The following is a 14,432-nucleotide window of genomic DNA, read 5'->3' as shown; positions in this document are numbered from 1 at the left end:
ATGCTGTCTACAAGAGACCCAATTCAGATCTATGGACACATATAGACTGAAACTAAGAGGATGGAAAAAGGTATTACATGCAAATGTTAATCAAAAGAAAGCTGGAGTAGCAATACTCATACCAGACAAATTAGACTTTAAAATAAAGACTGCTATAAGAGACAAAGAAGGACACTACATAATGATCAAGGGATCAATCCAAGAAGAAGATATAACAATTGTATACATGTGCCCAACAGAGGAGCATAAGGCAAATGCCAATAGCCATAAAAGGAGAAATGGACAGTAACACAGTAACAGTGGGGGACTTTAACACCCCAGTTACATCAATGGACAGATCATCCAGACAGAAACTCAATAAGGAAACACAGGCCTTAAATGACATATTAGACCAGATGGACTTAATTGATATTTATAGAGCATTTCATCCGAAAGCAGCAGAATACACATTTTTAAGTGTACATGGAACACTCTCCAGGATAGATCACATGCTGGGCCATAAAGCAAGCCTTGGTAAATTAAAGAAAACTGAAATCATATCAAGCATCTTTTCTGACCCCAACACTATGAGATTAGAAATCAACTACAAGGAAAAAAAAAAAAAACTGTAAGAAGCCAATGACAGAGGGATAGCTAGAAAATCCTCAAATATTTTGATATTAAACAACACATTTCTAAAAAAAACTACAATGGCAATTAGCAAATGCCTTGATGATGAAAATATAGCATCTCAAAACTTATAGGATACAGCTATGAAGCAGTATTCATAGAGAAAATCATAATTCTAAATGCCTAGATTAGAAAAAGAAGAAAAGTAGAAAATCAGTTATTTAAGCTTCCATCTGAAGATGTTTGGAAAAGAGAAAATTAGGCCCAAAGAAAGAATAGGCAGGAAATAAGAGCAGAAATAAATGAAAAAATTAATAAACCTCTAGCCAGATTGTTAAAGGAAAAAAGCAAAAAGCACAAACTATGAATGAAAGTATAAATGAAAACGAGAACATCACTACAGACCTTATGTACATTAAAAGTTCGTAAGAGTATTATAAACAACTTTATTCCACTAAATGTGAAAATTCAGATGAAACAGATGAGTTTCTTGAAAAGCACAACTAAACCACAGACTACTGAAATGGTTACTTGAAGAAATAGAAAATCTGAATAGTCATGTATCTATTAACGAAATTAAATCTATAATTAGAAACTTTCCTACAAAAGATATTCCAGGTCCAGCTAACAAAAGATTCATATCCAGAATATATAAATAGCTTCTAAAATCACTAAGAAAGAGAAACAGAACAGAATCATGGGCCTGAATGGGAATTCACGAAAGAGGATACCCAAATGACCAGAAGCATATGAAAAGGTATTCTGCATTTTAAGTTGACATGAAATTTCAAATTAAAACAATGATGAGGTACTACTACATACGAACCAGAATGCCCAAAATTTAAAAAGACGGACACTAACAAGTTTTAGTGAGTATGTGGAATAACCGAAGCTCTTATATTGCTAGTTGGAGTTTTGAAAACTGTTTGCAGGTGTCTACTGAAGAGCCACAAACGCGTACATTATCATGGCCACTCCACTGGTAACCCCACTCTTGCATAAATTCCCAACAGAAATACATACAAATGTTAACCAAAACCCATGTACCAAAATGTTCATAGCAATATCGTTTGTAAGAACCCAAACCTAGAAACAACTCACAAATCTATCACCAGTAGAATGGATGGGTAAATAGTGGTGAATTCCAGTTTTCAGGGGTCTAGAAGATCTGCAGACTTACAAACTAGTTCATCCACTGGCACACTGATGCCTGCACATCCACAAGTAAGTTTGCCTCTTTTTTTTTTTTTTTTTTTTGACTCAAGTTTGACAGAGGCTTTGATTCTTACTAAAATGCAACTATCTAGCTCATTTTAGCAGTGCTCAGAAGTCCATTTCATGATATGGGAAAGGATTGAGGGATTGGTGGGGGAAGGGGAGAAAGATGGAATGGAAAGTATCTGGGATTGGAAATGAAAAAAAAACTACATGTGACTAAGGAAAGGTGGAGGTGGGTATCAAAGACAAACTCACTTGTTTCATAATTTTGCTTCAGGTACACATTCTACGAATACTATACAAAAATGAAAATGAAATTTTACCTGTAGCAAATGGAAGTATCTTATAAATATGTTATTGAATGGAATAAGCCATTTACAAAAGAAAATGTATAATTCCATTTCTATAGAGATTTTTAAAAAAAGGCAGAATTAGAAGTCAGGAAATTGGTTGGGGAGGGTGTTATAACTGGGAGAGGAAACAAGGGAGCCTTCTTTGATACTGATAATATCCTATTTCTCGATGTAGCTCACAGGATGACAAACATTTTCTGTAAAGAGCCAGATAGTAAATATTCCAGGCTTTGTGGGCCATAAAGTCTCTGTCACAACTAATCAGCTCTGCTGCTATAGTGCAAAAGTAACTACAGATAATATGTAGAGGCCTGGAGACGAGATGGCAGAGTAGAAGGACTTGAGCTTACCTCCTCTCATGAAGACACCAAAATCACAGCTAACTGCTGAACAACCATCAACAAAAAAGACACAGTACCACCAAAAAAGGTATTCTACACCCAAAGATAAAGAAGAAGCCACAACAAGACTGTAGGAGGGGCACTTTCATGATATACTCAAATCCCATACCTGCTGGGTGGGCGACCCACAAACTGGAAAATAATTATATCGCAGGGGTTCTCCCATAGGAGTGAGCCCTATGTCGAGCTCCGCAGCCTAGGGGTCTGGCATCAGAAGGAGGAGCCCCGAGAGCATTTGACTTTGAAAGCCAGCAGGGCTTGAGTGAAGGAGCTCCACAGGAGTGGGGGAAACAGGGACTCCACTCTTGGAGGGCGCACACAATGTTTCACGTGCACTAAGACCCAGGGCAATGCAGTGACTCCATACGAGCCTGGGCCAGACCTACCTGCGGGTCTTGGAGGTTCTCCTGGGGAAGCAGGGGGTCAGCTGTGGCTCACTTTGGGGGCAAGGACACTGGTGGCAGATGCTTTTTGGCACCTGAGACCTGGCCCCACCCAACAGCCTGCAGGCTCCAGTGCTGGGATGCCTCAGGCCAAACAACCAACCAGCAGGGTGGGAACACACACAGCCCCACCCATCAGCAGACAGGCTGCCTAAAGTCATCCTGAGCAAATCGGTCACTGTGATACACCACATTGACAAACTGAAGAATAAAAACCATATGATCATCTCAGTAGATGCAGAAAAAGCTTTGGACAAAATTCAACACCCATTTATGATAAAAACCCTCCAGAAAGTGGGCATAGAGGGAACGTACCTCAATATTATAAAGGCCATGTATGACAAACCCACAGCTAACATCATACTCAACAGTGAAGAGCTGAAAGCATTTCCTCTAAGATCAGGAACAAGACAAGGATGTCCACTCTCGCTACTTTTATTCAACATAGTTTTGGAAGTCCTAGACAATGGCAATCAGAGAAGAAAAAGAAATAAAAGGAATCCAAATTGGAAAAGAAGAAGTAAAACTATCACTGTTTGCAGATGACATGATACCATACATAGAAAATCCTAAAGATGCTTCCAGAATAGTACTAGACCTCATCAATGAATTTTGGCAAGGTTGCAGGATACAAAGTTAATACACAGAAATCTGTTGCATTTCTATACACTAACAGTGAAAGATCAGAAAGAGAAATTAAGGAAACAATCCCATTTATCGTCACATCAAAAAGAATAAAATACCTAGGAATAAACCTACCTAAGGAGGCAAAAGACCTGTACTCTGAAAACTATAGGATGCTGATGAAAGAAAATGAAGATGACACAAACAGATGGAAAAATGATATACCATGTTCTTGGACTGGAAGAATCAATATTGTCAAAAATGACTATACTATACAAGGCAACCTACAGATTCAATTCAATCCTTATTAAATTACCAGTGGCATTTTTCACAGAAGTAGAACAAAAATATTTTAAATGTGTATGGAAACACAAAAGACCTGAATAGCCAAAGCAATCCTGAGAAAAGAAAATGGAGCTGGAGGATTCAGGCTCCCTGACTTACAGTAATGAAAATAAAAACAAAAATAAACAAATGGGACCTAATTAAACTTAAAAGCTTTTGCACAGCACAGGAAACCATAAACAAAATGAAAAGACAACCCTTAATGGGAGAAAATATTTGCAAACGAAGTGACCTACAAGGGATTAGTTGCCAAAATATACAAATAGCTCATGGAACTGAATATCAAAACAAAAAACACAACCCAGTCCAAAAATGGGCAGAAGATCTAAATAGACATTTCTCCAAAGAAGACATACAGATGGCCAACAGGCACATGAAAAGACTCTCAACATCGCTATTTATTAGAGAAATGCAGATCAAAACTACAATGAGGAATCACCTCACACTGGTCAGAATGACTGTCATCAAATAGTCTACAAATAATAAATGCTGGAGAAGGTGTGGAGAGAAGGGAACCCTCCTACACAGTTGGTGGGAATGTAAATTGGTACAGCCACTATGGAGAACAGTATGGAGGTTCCTTAAAAAACTAAAATAGAACTACCATACGACCCAGCAATCCTGGGCATATATCTGGAGAAAACCATAATTCAAAAAGATACATGCACCCCAATGTTCATTGCAGCACTATATACAATGGCCAAGACATGGAAGCAACCTAAATGTCCATCAACAGAGGAATGGATAAAGAAGATGTGGTACATATATACAATGGACTATTACTCGGCCATAAAAGAGAATGAAATAATGCCACCTGCAGCAACATGATGGACCCAGAGAATATTGTGCTTAGTGAAATAAGTCAGAGAAAGACAAGTGCTATATGATATCACAAGTGGAATCTAAAAACATGATACAAATGAACTTATTTCCTAAACAGAAAGAGACTCACAGACTTCAAAAACAAACTTATGGCTATCAAAGGGGAAAGGTGGGAAGGAGGGATAAATTACGAGTTTGGGATTCACATATACACAGTACTATATATGAAATAGATAATCAACAAGGACCTACTGTATAGCACAGGGAACTCTACTCAGTATTCTGTAATAATCTATGTGGGAAAAGAATCTGAAAAAGAATGGATATATGTATACGTATAACTGAACCACTTTGCTGTACACCCGAAACTAGCACAACATTGTAAATCAACTGTAATATAAAATAAAAATTAAATTAAAAAACTATAGATAATGTGTAAATAAACGGGTATTGCTATGTTTCAATAGAATGTTATTTACAAAGCCAGGCAGTGGACTGGCTTTGGGTCTGAGGGCAGTAGTGTGTTAACCCCTCACCTACACAGTTTGGTTACATTTGTGCATAAATTGGTGAATATTTATTGATCTGTACACTTTTGATTTATATGCTTTTCTCACTATATATTCTACTTCAATGAATACATTTAAAAAATACAACAAAGCAGGCAAGTCATTAAGAAAATAACAAAAACAACAAGAGCAGAAGCAAGCAGTTAGGATTCACTGGTCTGCTTGAAATGCTGCTTCTGAGATGTGTTTCTTGCTGCAAAGATACTGGAGTATTTGGAGCACTACCAGTTCTTTTCATGCACTCTATATACCAACATTATTGTTCATTTCCTTCTTTATGGGAGGAGAATCCATTAAGAGACCTCCAAGTGCTTAGTTCACTTAATGAATTCCCGTTATTAAGTGTTATTATTACTGCCCAAATTGATTTCTTCTCCAAGTTATATCATTCTGCCATTCTATAATTGAAACTCTAAAAACATTGGTAGGTACTCAGGACATAAGCGATCTAAGAAACATTAAGTATCAACTCTACTACTGCTTTAATTTTCAGATTTGCCCAGAAAGAACTTCTTTCAGAAGTAATGTATCTTGCCCATCCCTACCCCCACTTTCACCCCAATGTTACAGAGCTTAAACATAATTAGAAAAAAAGAGAAAAGCTATCCACACTCAGTGTATCTGCTAAGGGATTTTGTTACGCTTTTCTCCCCTGGAAGATAAGAATAGAAAAATAGTAATAATGACAGGGATGACATATACCAAGTACATACTACGAGCCAGGCATTGTTCTAAGCCCTTTCCATGTGTTAATTTATTTAATCCACATAGAAGTGCTCTGAAGTGGTTACTTTTTCTATCCCCATTATAAAGAAGAGGAAAGTGAGACAAAGAGATTAAGTAATTGCCCAAGGTTTCACAGTTAATAAGTGAGGGGCTGGGATTTGAACTCAGGTAATCTGTTTCTAAAGCTCATGCTCTCAGATACATGCTAAAGTAAGTAGCTTGGATTTGATTATAGAGAAATCAGATTCCTTCAATATACGTGTAGCATAGCTTAAGCATTCCCAGCTTCCTGCCACCCCCTCAAGGGAAATGACTGTCCCCCGTCTACGCCCTACTGACTCATACTGCAGCATCTAGGCCACTTTATTGCACTTACCTTTTGTATCTCTGACTTTCCCTCACTGTGCACTCTTTCAGAGCTGGGACTGTGCCTGATTCCTTCTTGTATCTCTAATGCCAAACATAATGTCTGCCTGGACATAACATGGCTCAAAAGATGTCTGCTGGATACAAACTACTATATATAAAATAGATAAACAACAAGGTCCTACTGTATAGCACAGGGAACTATATTAAATATCTTATAATAAACTATAATAGAAAGGAATATGAAAAAGAATGTTTATATTCTTTTATGTATATATGTATAACTGAATCACTTTGCCATACACCTGAAACTAACACAACATTGTAAATGAACTATACTTCAATAAAAAAAAACCATGTCTGCTGAATGAATGAATCAATCACACCATGAGTGATAACTCCTTTTTCTTTGGTTCACCAAGTTTTCAGCTCATTTTTTTCTGGTGATTTATTACAAGGGACAGGACACAATGTCATGAAGAATGTGAAGTGACTTGGCACTATTTCTGTCCATAAAGCTTCTTAAAGCAAGAACACCCTCCCTCTGCATTTAGCTCAAGAATCCCCCCATACTGCTAGCCTCGACGATAACGGTGTATGTCTAGTTAAATGTAGCTAGAACTTACATTTATAATTAATAGGATAAAACAGACAACAAGGTCCTACTCTATAGCACAGGGAACTATATTCAATATCCTATGATAAACCATAATGGAAAAGAATATGAAAAGAATTATAACTGAGTCATTCTGCTGTACAGCAGAAATTAACACATTGTAAATTAACTATACTTCAATAACATTTTTAAAAATCAGATAAAATAGGCTATTTTCATACTCATTTCTAAGTATTCGTCGAAAAGTCCGTAGGCATTCATCGGCTGAAGGTTGTAGTCCTTTTCCCACTGTGGGAAACTTATTTTCCTTTCAGGTCCATGCTCTTGTCGTACTTTCCTTCTAGTCCACCAATTCTGAATTAACCTGCACAACAAGATCAATTTATTTAAAAAAATATATATGTATATAGCTGTTCATAAGACTTAAGTAATAAGAAATAGAGTTAGAATATAGAACAATAGTTTAAAAAATTTAGGACACGCTGGCAAGGAAATGAAGCCTTGGATTAGAAGGGAAATAACAATGGAGGCTACACTTCAAGCATTTGTACTTGCACGTGAACAGAATGATTGATGAACTTATTTTAATCATTCACGAAACTGTCTCTCGTCCAGTGTTGCCTCGGAGGGTTGGGTAGAGGACTGAGAACATTGATAACCTGATCCCCCAGTACAAAGGCAACCCGCAGGCCTCTGAGAAGAAGATGGTTTGGCCTAGCTGGCTTAGTTGAGGACCCGTGAGCAGTCTTACCATGGGGTGCTGACCTGCATACTCTGACTCGAGGGCCCTAGAAGGTCTGAAAACCCACAAAGGTTTCCTCCTCTCCTGGCATACAGAAGCCCGCAGGTCCACAACTGGATCTGCCTGCTTTTGGGTTGAGTTTGACAGAGGCTCTGATTCCCAATAAAACGCATCTCACACTGGTGAGGTTAGTACATTAATCCTTGGCAGTGTTCAGAAGTGCATTTTATGATACGGAACAGGGTTGAAGAAATTGGGGTGTGTGGGGGGGTCAGGTTTGTGTGCTGTAGGGGGCCAGGAGAAAGCTGAGGGGTATCTGAGAGTAGCGATGCCAAAGCAAAAACAAATGTGAAATAAACTAAATAAGGGGATGGGTATCAAAGACAATTCTGTCTACTTCACAATTTTGCTCTATGCCCATATTAGTAGAAGATAAATATAGTTCCCTTTGATGTCTATGACATTTTGATAAGTTATGGATGATACTTTAAAAGAGAATATAATGCTTCTAATTTTAAAATTTTATGCTTTGTTTTTTTTTAAGTTTTATAGAAAACATCAACACTTGGAAGAAGTTTTCTAAAAATAAATCTAAGAAGAGAAAATTACTGGCAGTGGTTCTGACGGGGAGCTAAGAGATGACTTTTCGAAGTGAACCGAGTTCCAGTTAATTGTTCTGGCTGAGTGGTCTTCCCTGAAACCTGGAATTCTCTATGGAGACACTTGAGCTGACCTGGAAACCTGTAGGTGTAGAATTAAAGAAGAAATAGAAGTGCTGCTGATTTATGTCCCTTTAAAACTTAACTGACCAGAACTGAGCAGACACAGCCAAATTCAAGGTCATCCTTACAAAGGTGATGCAAGTTTTTGCCCGTTGCCATCCACATAAACTGTTATCATCAGATAATGATGTTTTTACTGGTTAGGATAGGCTTACTTAGAAATACTCCAGTTTCTTTTCTGAATCATTTTTTTAGGTCTTCTTTCCATAAGTTCCTTTCCTGTACAGTTGAATTTAAGGAAGTTTAAAGAAATTACCATTTCTGATTTATTGCAGGGGTTGGGGAGTAAAGACCTCGTTAATGTGTCATCATCATATAAAGCAGCTTGGAAGCAGGTATCCAATTATTTAGGGGCCCACAGAGACTTCTTAAAGAATATTCACTTTTGCTTATGCAATTTGTGCTAAATCTTCCAAAAGAGCCAATGTTTATTATTTTCATGATTTGTCTTTGAATATCTAAGCATAAAGACTTAGCTCCAGGTACACACACACACACACACACACACACACACACACACACACACACGCTTAACTGCTGAGTCTGCATTGCTTATCTTACTTGCCACACCTAGAAAAGCCAATGAGACATGCTGCCTCTCAAGTATAGATATCTAAGGTACTTACGGGTAGCCAAGTTCCATGAAATTATTCCAGGTCTGCTTTAGCACCATTATAATACCCATTTGCATACAGAGATCAATAAGGCATCCACTAGGGTGGCACTGCGAGGTAAGCAAACACAGAAATTCAAGAATCAATGGTCAGGAAGAAAGGCTGTCTGGTTTCTAATCTGCACAAAGTTGCCCTAAGCCTGTTTAACGCCAAGTCTGTAGGAAACAAGGAATGATGGGAGAATACAGACCTCTTCTAGTCTCCACCTGTTTATCAGCCTCAAGTAGGCACCTGGGTGTCCTGTGAATCTTCAACACACACAGAAAAACAAACCATTAGCATCCTGTAGCCTTCAGTGAATATTATATTCAGATTAGCACATCCTCCAGCGAAAATTACCGGTGCAGTAAGGAACAGGTGTCAGGGAATTAGGAAAACTCTCTGGAACTGGCATAATGGCAGCTTCTGGAATTCTCTGGGGGGTATTGCTCTCCTGGCCCTTCTGTCTGGCTCCTGAACACAGAGGCCAGTCCTCGATGCCTGCTGTGACTTTTAACATTTTCTGCTGAATATCAAGGGGCTGTGGTGTAAGCAGCAGGTTGGGTTTAAACACATCAGATCTTTTTGAATATCAGCAATGCCGTGTTTTTTATTTTTTAAAACGAAACTATTTGACTAGCATTCCATACTGAAGTAGCTGGAAACTGCGGACAGGCTGCTTATCCATTTCACTAAAACCCAATACTCGGCTCTCCCCTGGTTCTCGTCTCCTCAGACACGCTTCCTGGTGTAATGAAGTTCATGGTACCTGGACGTTCCACATCCTCAGAACTGCGGGATTCAGAAGCTGCCCAGTCTCCTTCGGCATCCTACGTCAGCCCCCTTTCCTGTCTGAATGTCCTTCCCTCCTCTGTGAGGTCAGGGATCTGGGACATGCTGCCTGCTGTCCTCCCCCTGATGCCACCTGCTCTTATAGGTGTGAGATCCAGAGGCCCGATTCAGGTACAGATGGAGCCTGCAAGTTTTACATTCACACTTCACGTGTGCAAACTATTTTCTTCTACTCACCTTAACAAGAAAAGGTACAAGGGACTTTGATGGAGACCATTCCCCAGAATGGGAAGGGAAAGGAAAGGAGGAGACTGTTCTCCTCTTTATACACTTTATAAAAATCACCCTAAAGGCTGGCCTCTCTGTCACCCTGGTCAGTGACCTCTGTGCGCTCTGTCCCTGGCTGGGGGAGGTGTGGAGAGAATGGGTTCTTACCTTCCGAGGAAGAATGCGATGTAAAACGTGGAGCTGTTCAGATTGACAAACTGAAAAAGAAACATTTTCAGGGTGAAGCTGTTCTCCCACTCGGACTCAGTGCGAGGCTGTTCTGTGGATACAAGGGGAGCAGAGTTTGAGAGGCTGCATCTGACTCCTTCTCAACTCCCTCTGTCCAGCTCCCCAGATGCGCGGGGTGGGAGCAGAGGCTTCCTAAGGAGGCTGCAGGAGAGCCCAGCTTGCCTACAGATGACATGCGACAGAATGGACCATCCGTGGGTTCCTCAAGCTCCCAGACCAGCCCCAGCGAGGCTTTGGTGGGAAGTGATTACTAACTTGTCCGAGGGCAGGGAATATCGTTTGTTCCGCTGTTCCAGGATGCCCGGAGAGCCTGGAGTAGAGACAGCCAGGCTGAAGGGGCCGCACTCCCGGCCCTGGCTCCTTGCAGGAGCCTCTCCTTTTGCTCTTAGTTTCCACCTGTGGGGTGGGGCCTGCGTGGCATCAGGTCCCCTCCCATCTCCTAATAACTCCTTGGTCTCGACTTCTATTTCTCGTGTGATGTGAGGTGCTACTGGGAGAGAGGGAGTCAGACCCCCCATCTCAGAATGAGCATCTGACCCCATTACCTGTCACCCTCATCCATCATCATTTTCATTCTCAAGGACAAGTACCGAAGAGGTGACCTCATCTTTAGAGCTTTTATTGTATAGCAGCATCTTTGTCTTACAATTTCCTGACCTCAGTCAGGCACCAATTTTCATCTTCTTGTATTTCAATTTCCCTACAGCAAATGCTCTTTGGACATGGTGATGCAAACCAAAAATATGGATCAATCCTCCAACCTGAAATCTCATGTCAAATGTGCTTATCCTTCCCCGGAAGTTGCATCCTCACCTCAAACAACGTCAAAGAAAATGCATTTAATGCAATAGCACTTTCTGTTTCCACATTCCCTGAGCTTCTAGTTGCTCATTTACCATTTTACCCCATCAATTCCTTTCCCACAAGTTATAGCTCAAAATGCTTCCCAGGAGTATATCTGAGAAGGGAGGGGAGAAAGAATGAGAATCGGATTTCAAATGGTTTAAATGTCAATTTCAGAACAAGGCCATGCTGCTGTTGAGGGAAGAAATGACAAAGGACGCTTCAAGGGCTTTAGCTTTACTTCACCTCTGCTAATGAACTCTTGGTTACACAGGAAGGTCTCCTAGCTCGTCAGCCAGCTGGGTGGGTTCCCAGGTGGCCCAACCAAAGATTGACCATGGCTGATATCTCCACAGGCATCTTTTCCAGCCTGGAGCAAGGTGCCCCCTGGACACAGTCTATCAATGGGCAGTTACCTCTTCTGTGGACATAAACTTCTCTATTTTTGGGCAAAGAGTGGCGGTGATGGAAGATTTCAATGAATTCAAAGGAGATATGCCAAGTGCCTAGCTCTGTATCTGGCACATAGAAGGGCTCAAAAAGAAGAGATGCCAGATGTATCTGGCATCTTTTATTATAATGATGATTATAAATGAAAACACTTTTGTGATTTTTTTCTCCCTTTGGCAAGCTACATATGGGAGTGTGCTAAAACAGGTTTTGTGTGGGAGCATGTAATTTTCTCGAACTGCATAGAGTAAAATGACTAATAGCTCATTAATGAAATTGGGACAATTCCTCCATCTTGAAAATGTAGTAAAGGTACAGCTCATAGCTCGTTACCAGATTGTTCTGGTGCCTTAAAGAGTCAGAGAAACGTTCCTAGGGATGACTTGTCCAGATGAATGTCATTTCCACGGATGTCAGTAATGGTTAGCCTGTCTACATAAAAGACTCCCAGTCTTCAAAGCAACTAATTTTGCTGTGATTTTATACGCCATTAAAACTTGCTGTGTTTTTAATTAAATAAAAATTGTAGGCAACAGCAAACGAACGCTTTTCTAAATGATTATAGGTACTTCATACACATGTACTTTTGTAAGAGAAAACCTACTTTAAATTATATTAGCTCATGAAAGATAATGTCTAAATGCTTTAAAGCTTTAGGTAGGAAAGATTCTCTCAATTCCTAGACATATCTAACATGTCCTGTTGAGGGCAAAGAACAAATTGTTGTATGCAATTCAAAATAAAGGGAATATTTGTTTTCAGCAGTGTTTCAGAGATGAATCTTTGAGAAGGTATTCTTCAGACCACAATACTGTACTGTGAAATAAAGAGGGTTCCACTTACCTAAGTTTGTCAGAAGCAGTGCAACTTTTTCATAGAGCTGTAAAATAAATTTAATACATTTAACAAACTGTAGATGTTCTAAAATCTGTAATTATGAAGTAAATAGGTAAGTCATAAATGAAAATAATTTCATTAACCATCCACTGTGCAAACAATGAAAACATCATCAACAATTGTGTCCTTTCAGGACAAGAAAGAATTGTACAAGGTCCCATTTTAATATTTTAAAAGTCTCACTTCTTGTTTTGGGGCGAATAATTCTGTAACAACAGGCCAGCTGCCACTAATTATCAGCTTGCTAAGGGATGCTGGGCAAGTCACAACATTCCTGGGCCTCCTCAATGTAAAATCTCTAAGACTGCTTCTGATAAGGGTCTGTAATCCTGTTGTTTTTATGGGCTGATTTTCTAGATTATAGCATTCCTAAACACCAAAGTGATCAAACATTATTGGGAACCGCCAAATTTATGGTAATTTGCTTTTCTATTAGTGAATTAGATGCATCCCTAACTCACCCAGCCATCTGGTAAATAGAGGGTCCTAATAGGATGGAAGGGGTGTGTGTCCCTGTGCTTGTGTGTGTGTATGGAAGTACAGGGGGTACAGTTAAGGGCAAATCCAGCTCTAGGAGATTCCCTAGGGAGGGTATAAATTGAAAAAGAAAAGAGCAAGTGCTTTCTCTAAAATGAAAGATGGTCAATGAAAACGAAAAAGAAAACTAGTCAAATGGATTTGAACAATATGAAAATTAAGATCACATTTAGACTAAAGTAGTGAAATTTCACTGGTTAAAATTCCCCAGGCTGGAATAACAGCTTTACCAGCCAGCAAGCTATAGGTCTTGGGCATGTTACCTCACCTCTTCTTTAGACCATCGTTTTCCTTACATGTGGTTGAGAATGGGTATTGGACACACTCATCTTGAGGTCCTTCCTAACTTTTGCATTCTCTTACCCCAGATTTCTTCTAACTACAGAAATAGTCTAAATACTCAGATTGTATGACTCTAAACTTTCAGCAAAGACTGTGGTTTGTTATATTAAGATATAAATAATTCATATGGCCACAGTATCAAATTTTGTATATAGAAATCTCAGACTCTTGGAGTCCAATGTTAAAACAGACCGGTATAATTTTCAGTAAGAAATCTTGTGTTATAGATGAGTCATACATTTCAATTTTATCATAAAAATAAAATACTGGTAAACAACATATTAGGACAGATATTCTAATCAAAATTATTTTAATATTACAAAGGCATGGTATTATTAAAGTTACTTACATAATTATCAAGGAAAATTAAATTCAACTGGTGAGACAACCTTTCTCAAAAATATAATTTTTGATTACCTAGTTCATCCTTTAATCTTTCATGTTGATGTACATTTGTTAAAGTGCCTCGCTTTGCACACTTGCCTCAAAGGCCTTGAGAGCTGGTGATATGCCATCGTTATTTTTGTTTGGAAACTGAAAAAATTGTAATTTAAAAAAGGAACAGCACAGGAGTTGAAATATAATTATTATTAACCTTTTGAAAAGTAAGGTAAAGTGTAGGAGGACACTGGGATTCATGGCATCTGTGAACATTTTATCTGGATGATACAATGAGATGGAGAGTGAGACTTTGAGCAGGATGCAACAGAAAAGAGCACATAAACAAAGGGACTGGGAGCCAGCAAGAGAGCTTCACATGAGTGGTTTCTGGAAAAGGCCTGATTT

The 14,432-nt window shown here is 39.1% G+C and overlaps 1 protein-coding gene across 5 annotated transcripts in view; it reads right to left on the bottom strand.

Moving 5' to 3' along the window:
* ANO4 (anoctamin 4) overlaps positions 1-14,432 on the bottom strand; it is a 450,544-nt gene that overhangs the window by 51,407 nt on the left and 384,705 nt on the right. For all 5 annotated transcript variants that reach the window (XM_067697681.1, XM_067697682.1, XM_067697683.1 and 2 more), the window contains 5 exons: positions 12,714-12,750; positions 10,497-10,608; positions 9,481-9,538; positions 9,243-9,340; positions 7,314-7,456 (listed from right to left, as the gene is read on the bottom strand). In XM_067697681.1, coding sequence (XP_067553782.1) covers positions 7,314-7,456; positions 9,243-9,340; positions 9,481-9,538; positions 10,497-10,608; positions 12,714-12,750 — 448 coding nt within the window. The remainder of the gene's footprint in view (positions 1-7,313; positions 7,457-9,242; positions 9,341-9,480; positions 9,539-10,496; positions 10,609-12,713; positions 12,751-14,432) is intronic.

The sequence above is a fragment of the Pseudorca crassidens genome, chromosome 11 (genome assembly GCF_039906515.1).
Source record: "Pseudorca crassidens isolate mPseCra1 chromosome 11, mPseCra1.hap1, whole genome shotgun sequence".
Classification (NCBI taxonomy): domain Eukaryota; kingdom Metazoa; phylum Chordata; class Mammalia; order Artiodactyla; family Delphinidae; genus Pseudorca; species Pseudorca crassidens.
This window is presented reverse-complemented; position numbering and strand designations above follow the sequence as displayed.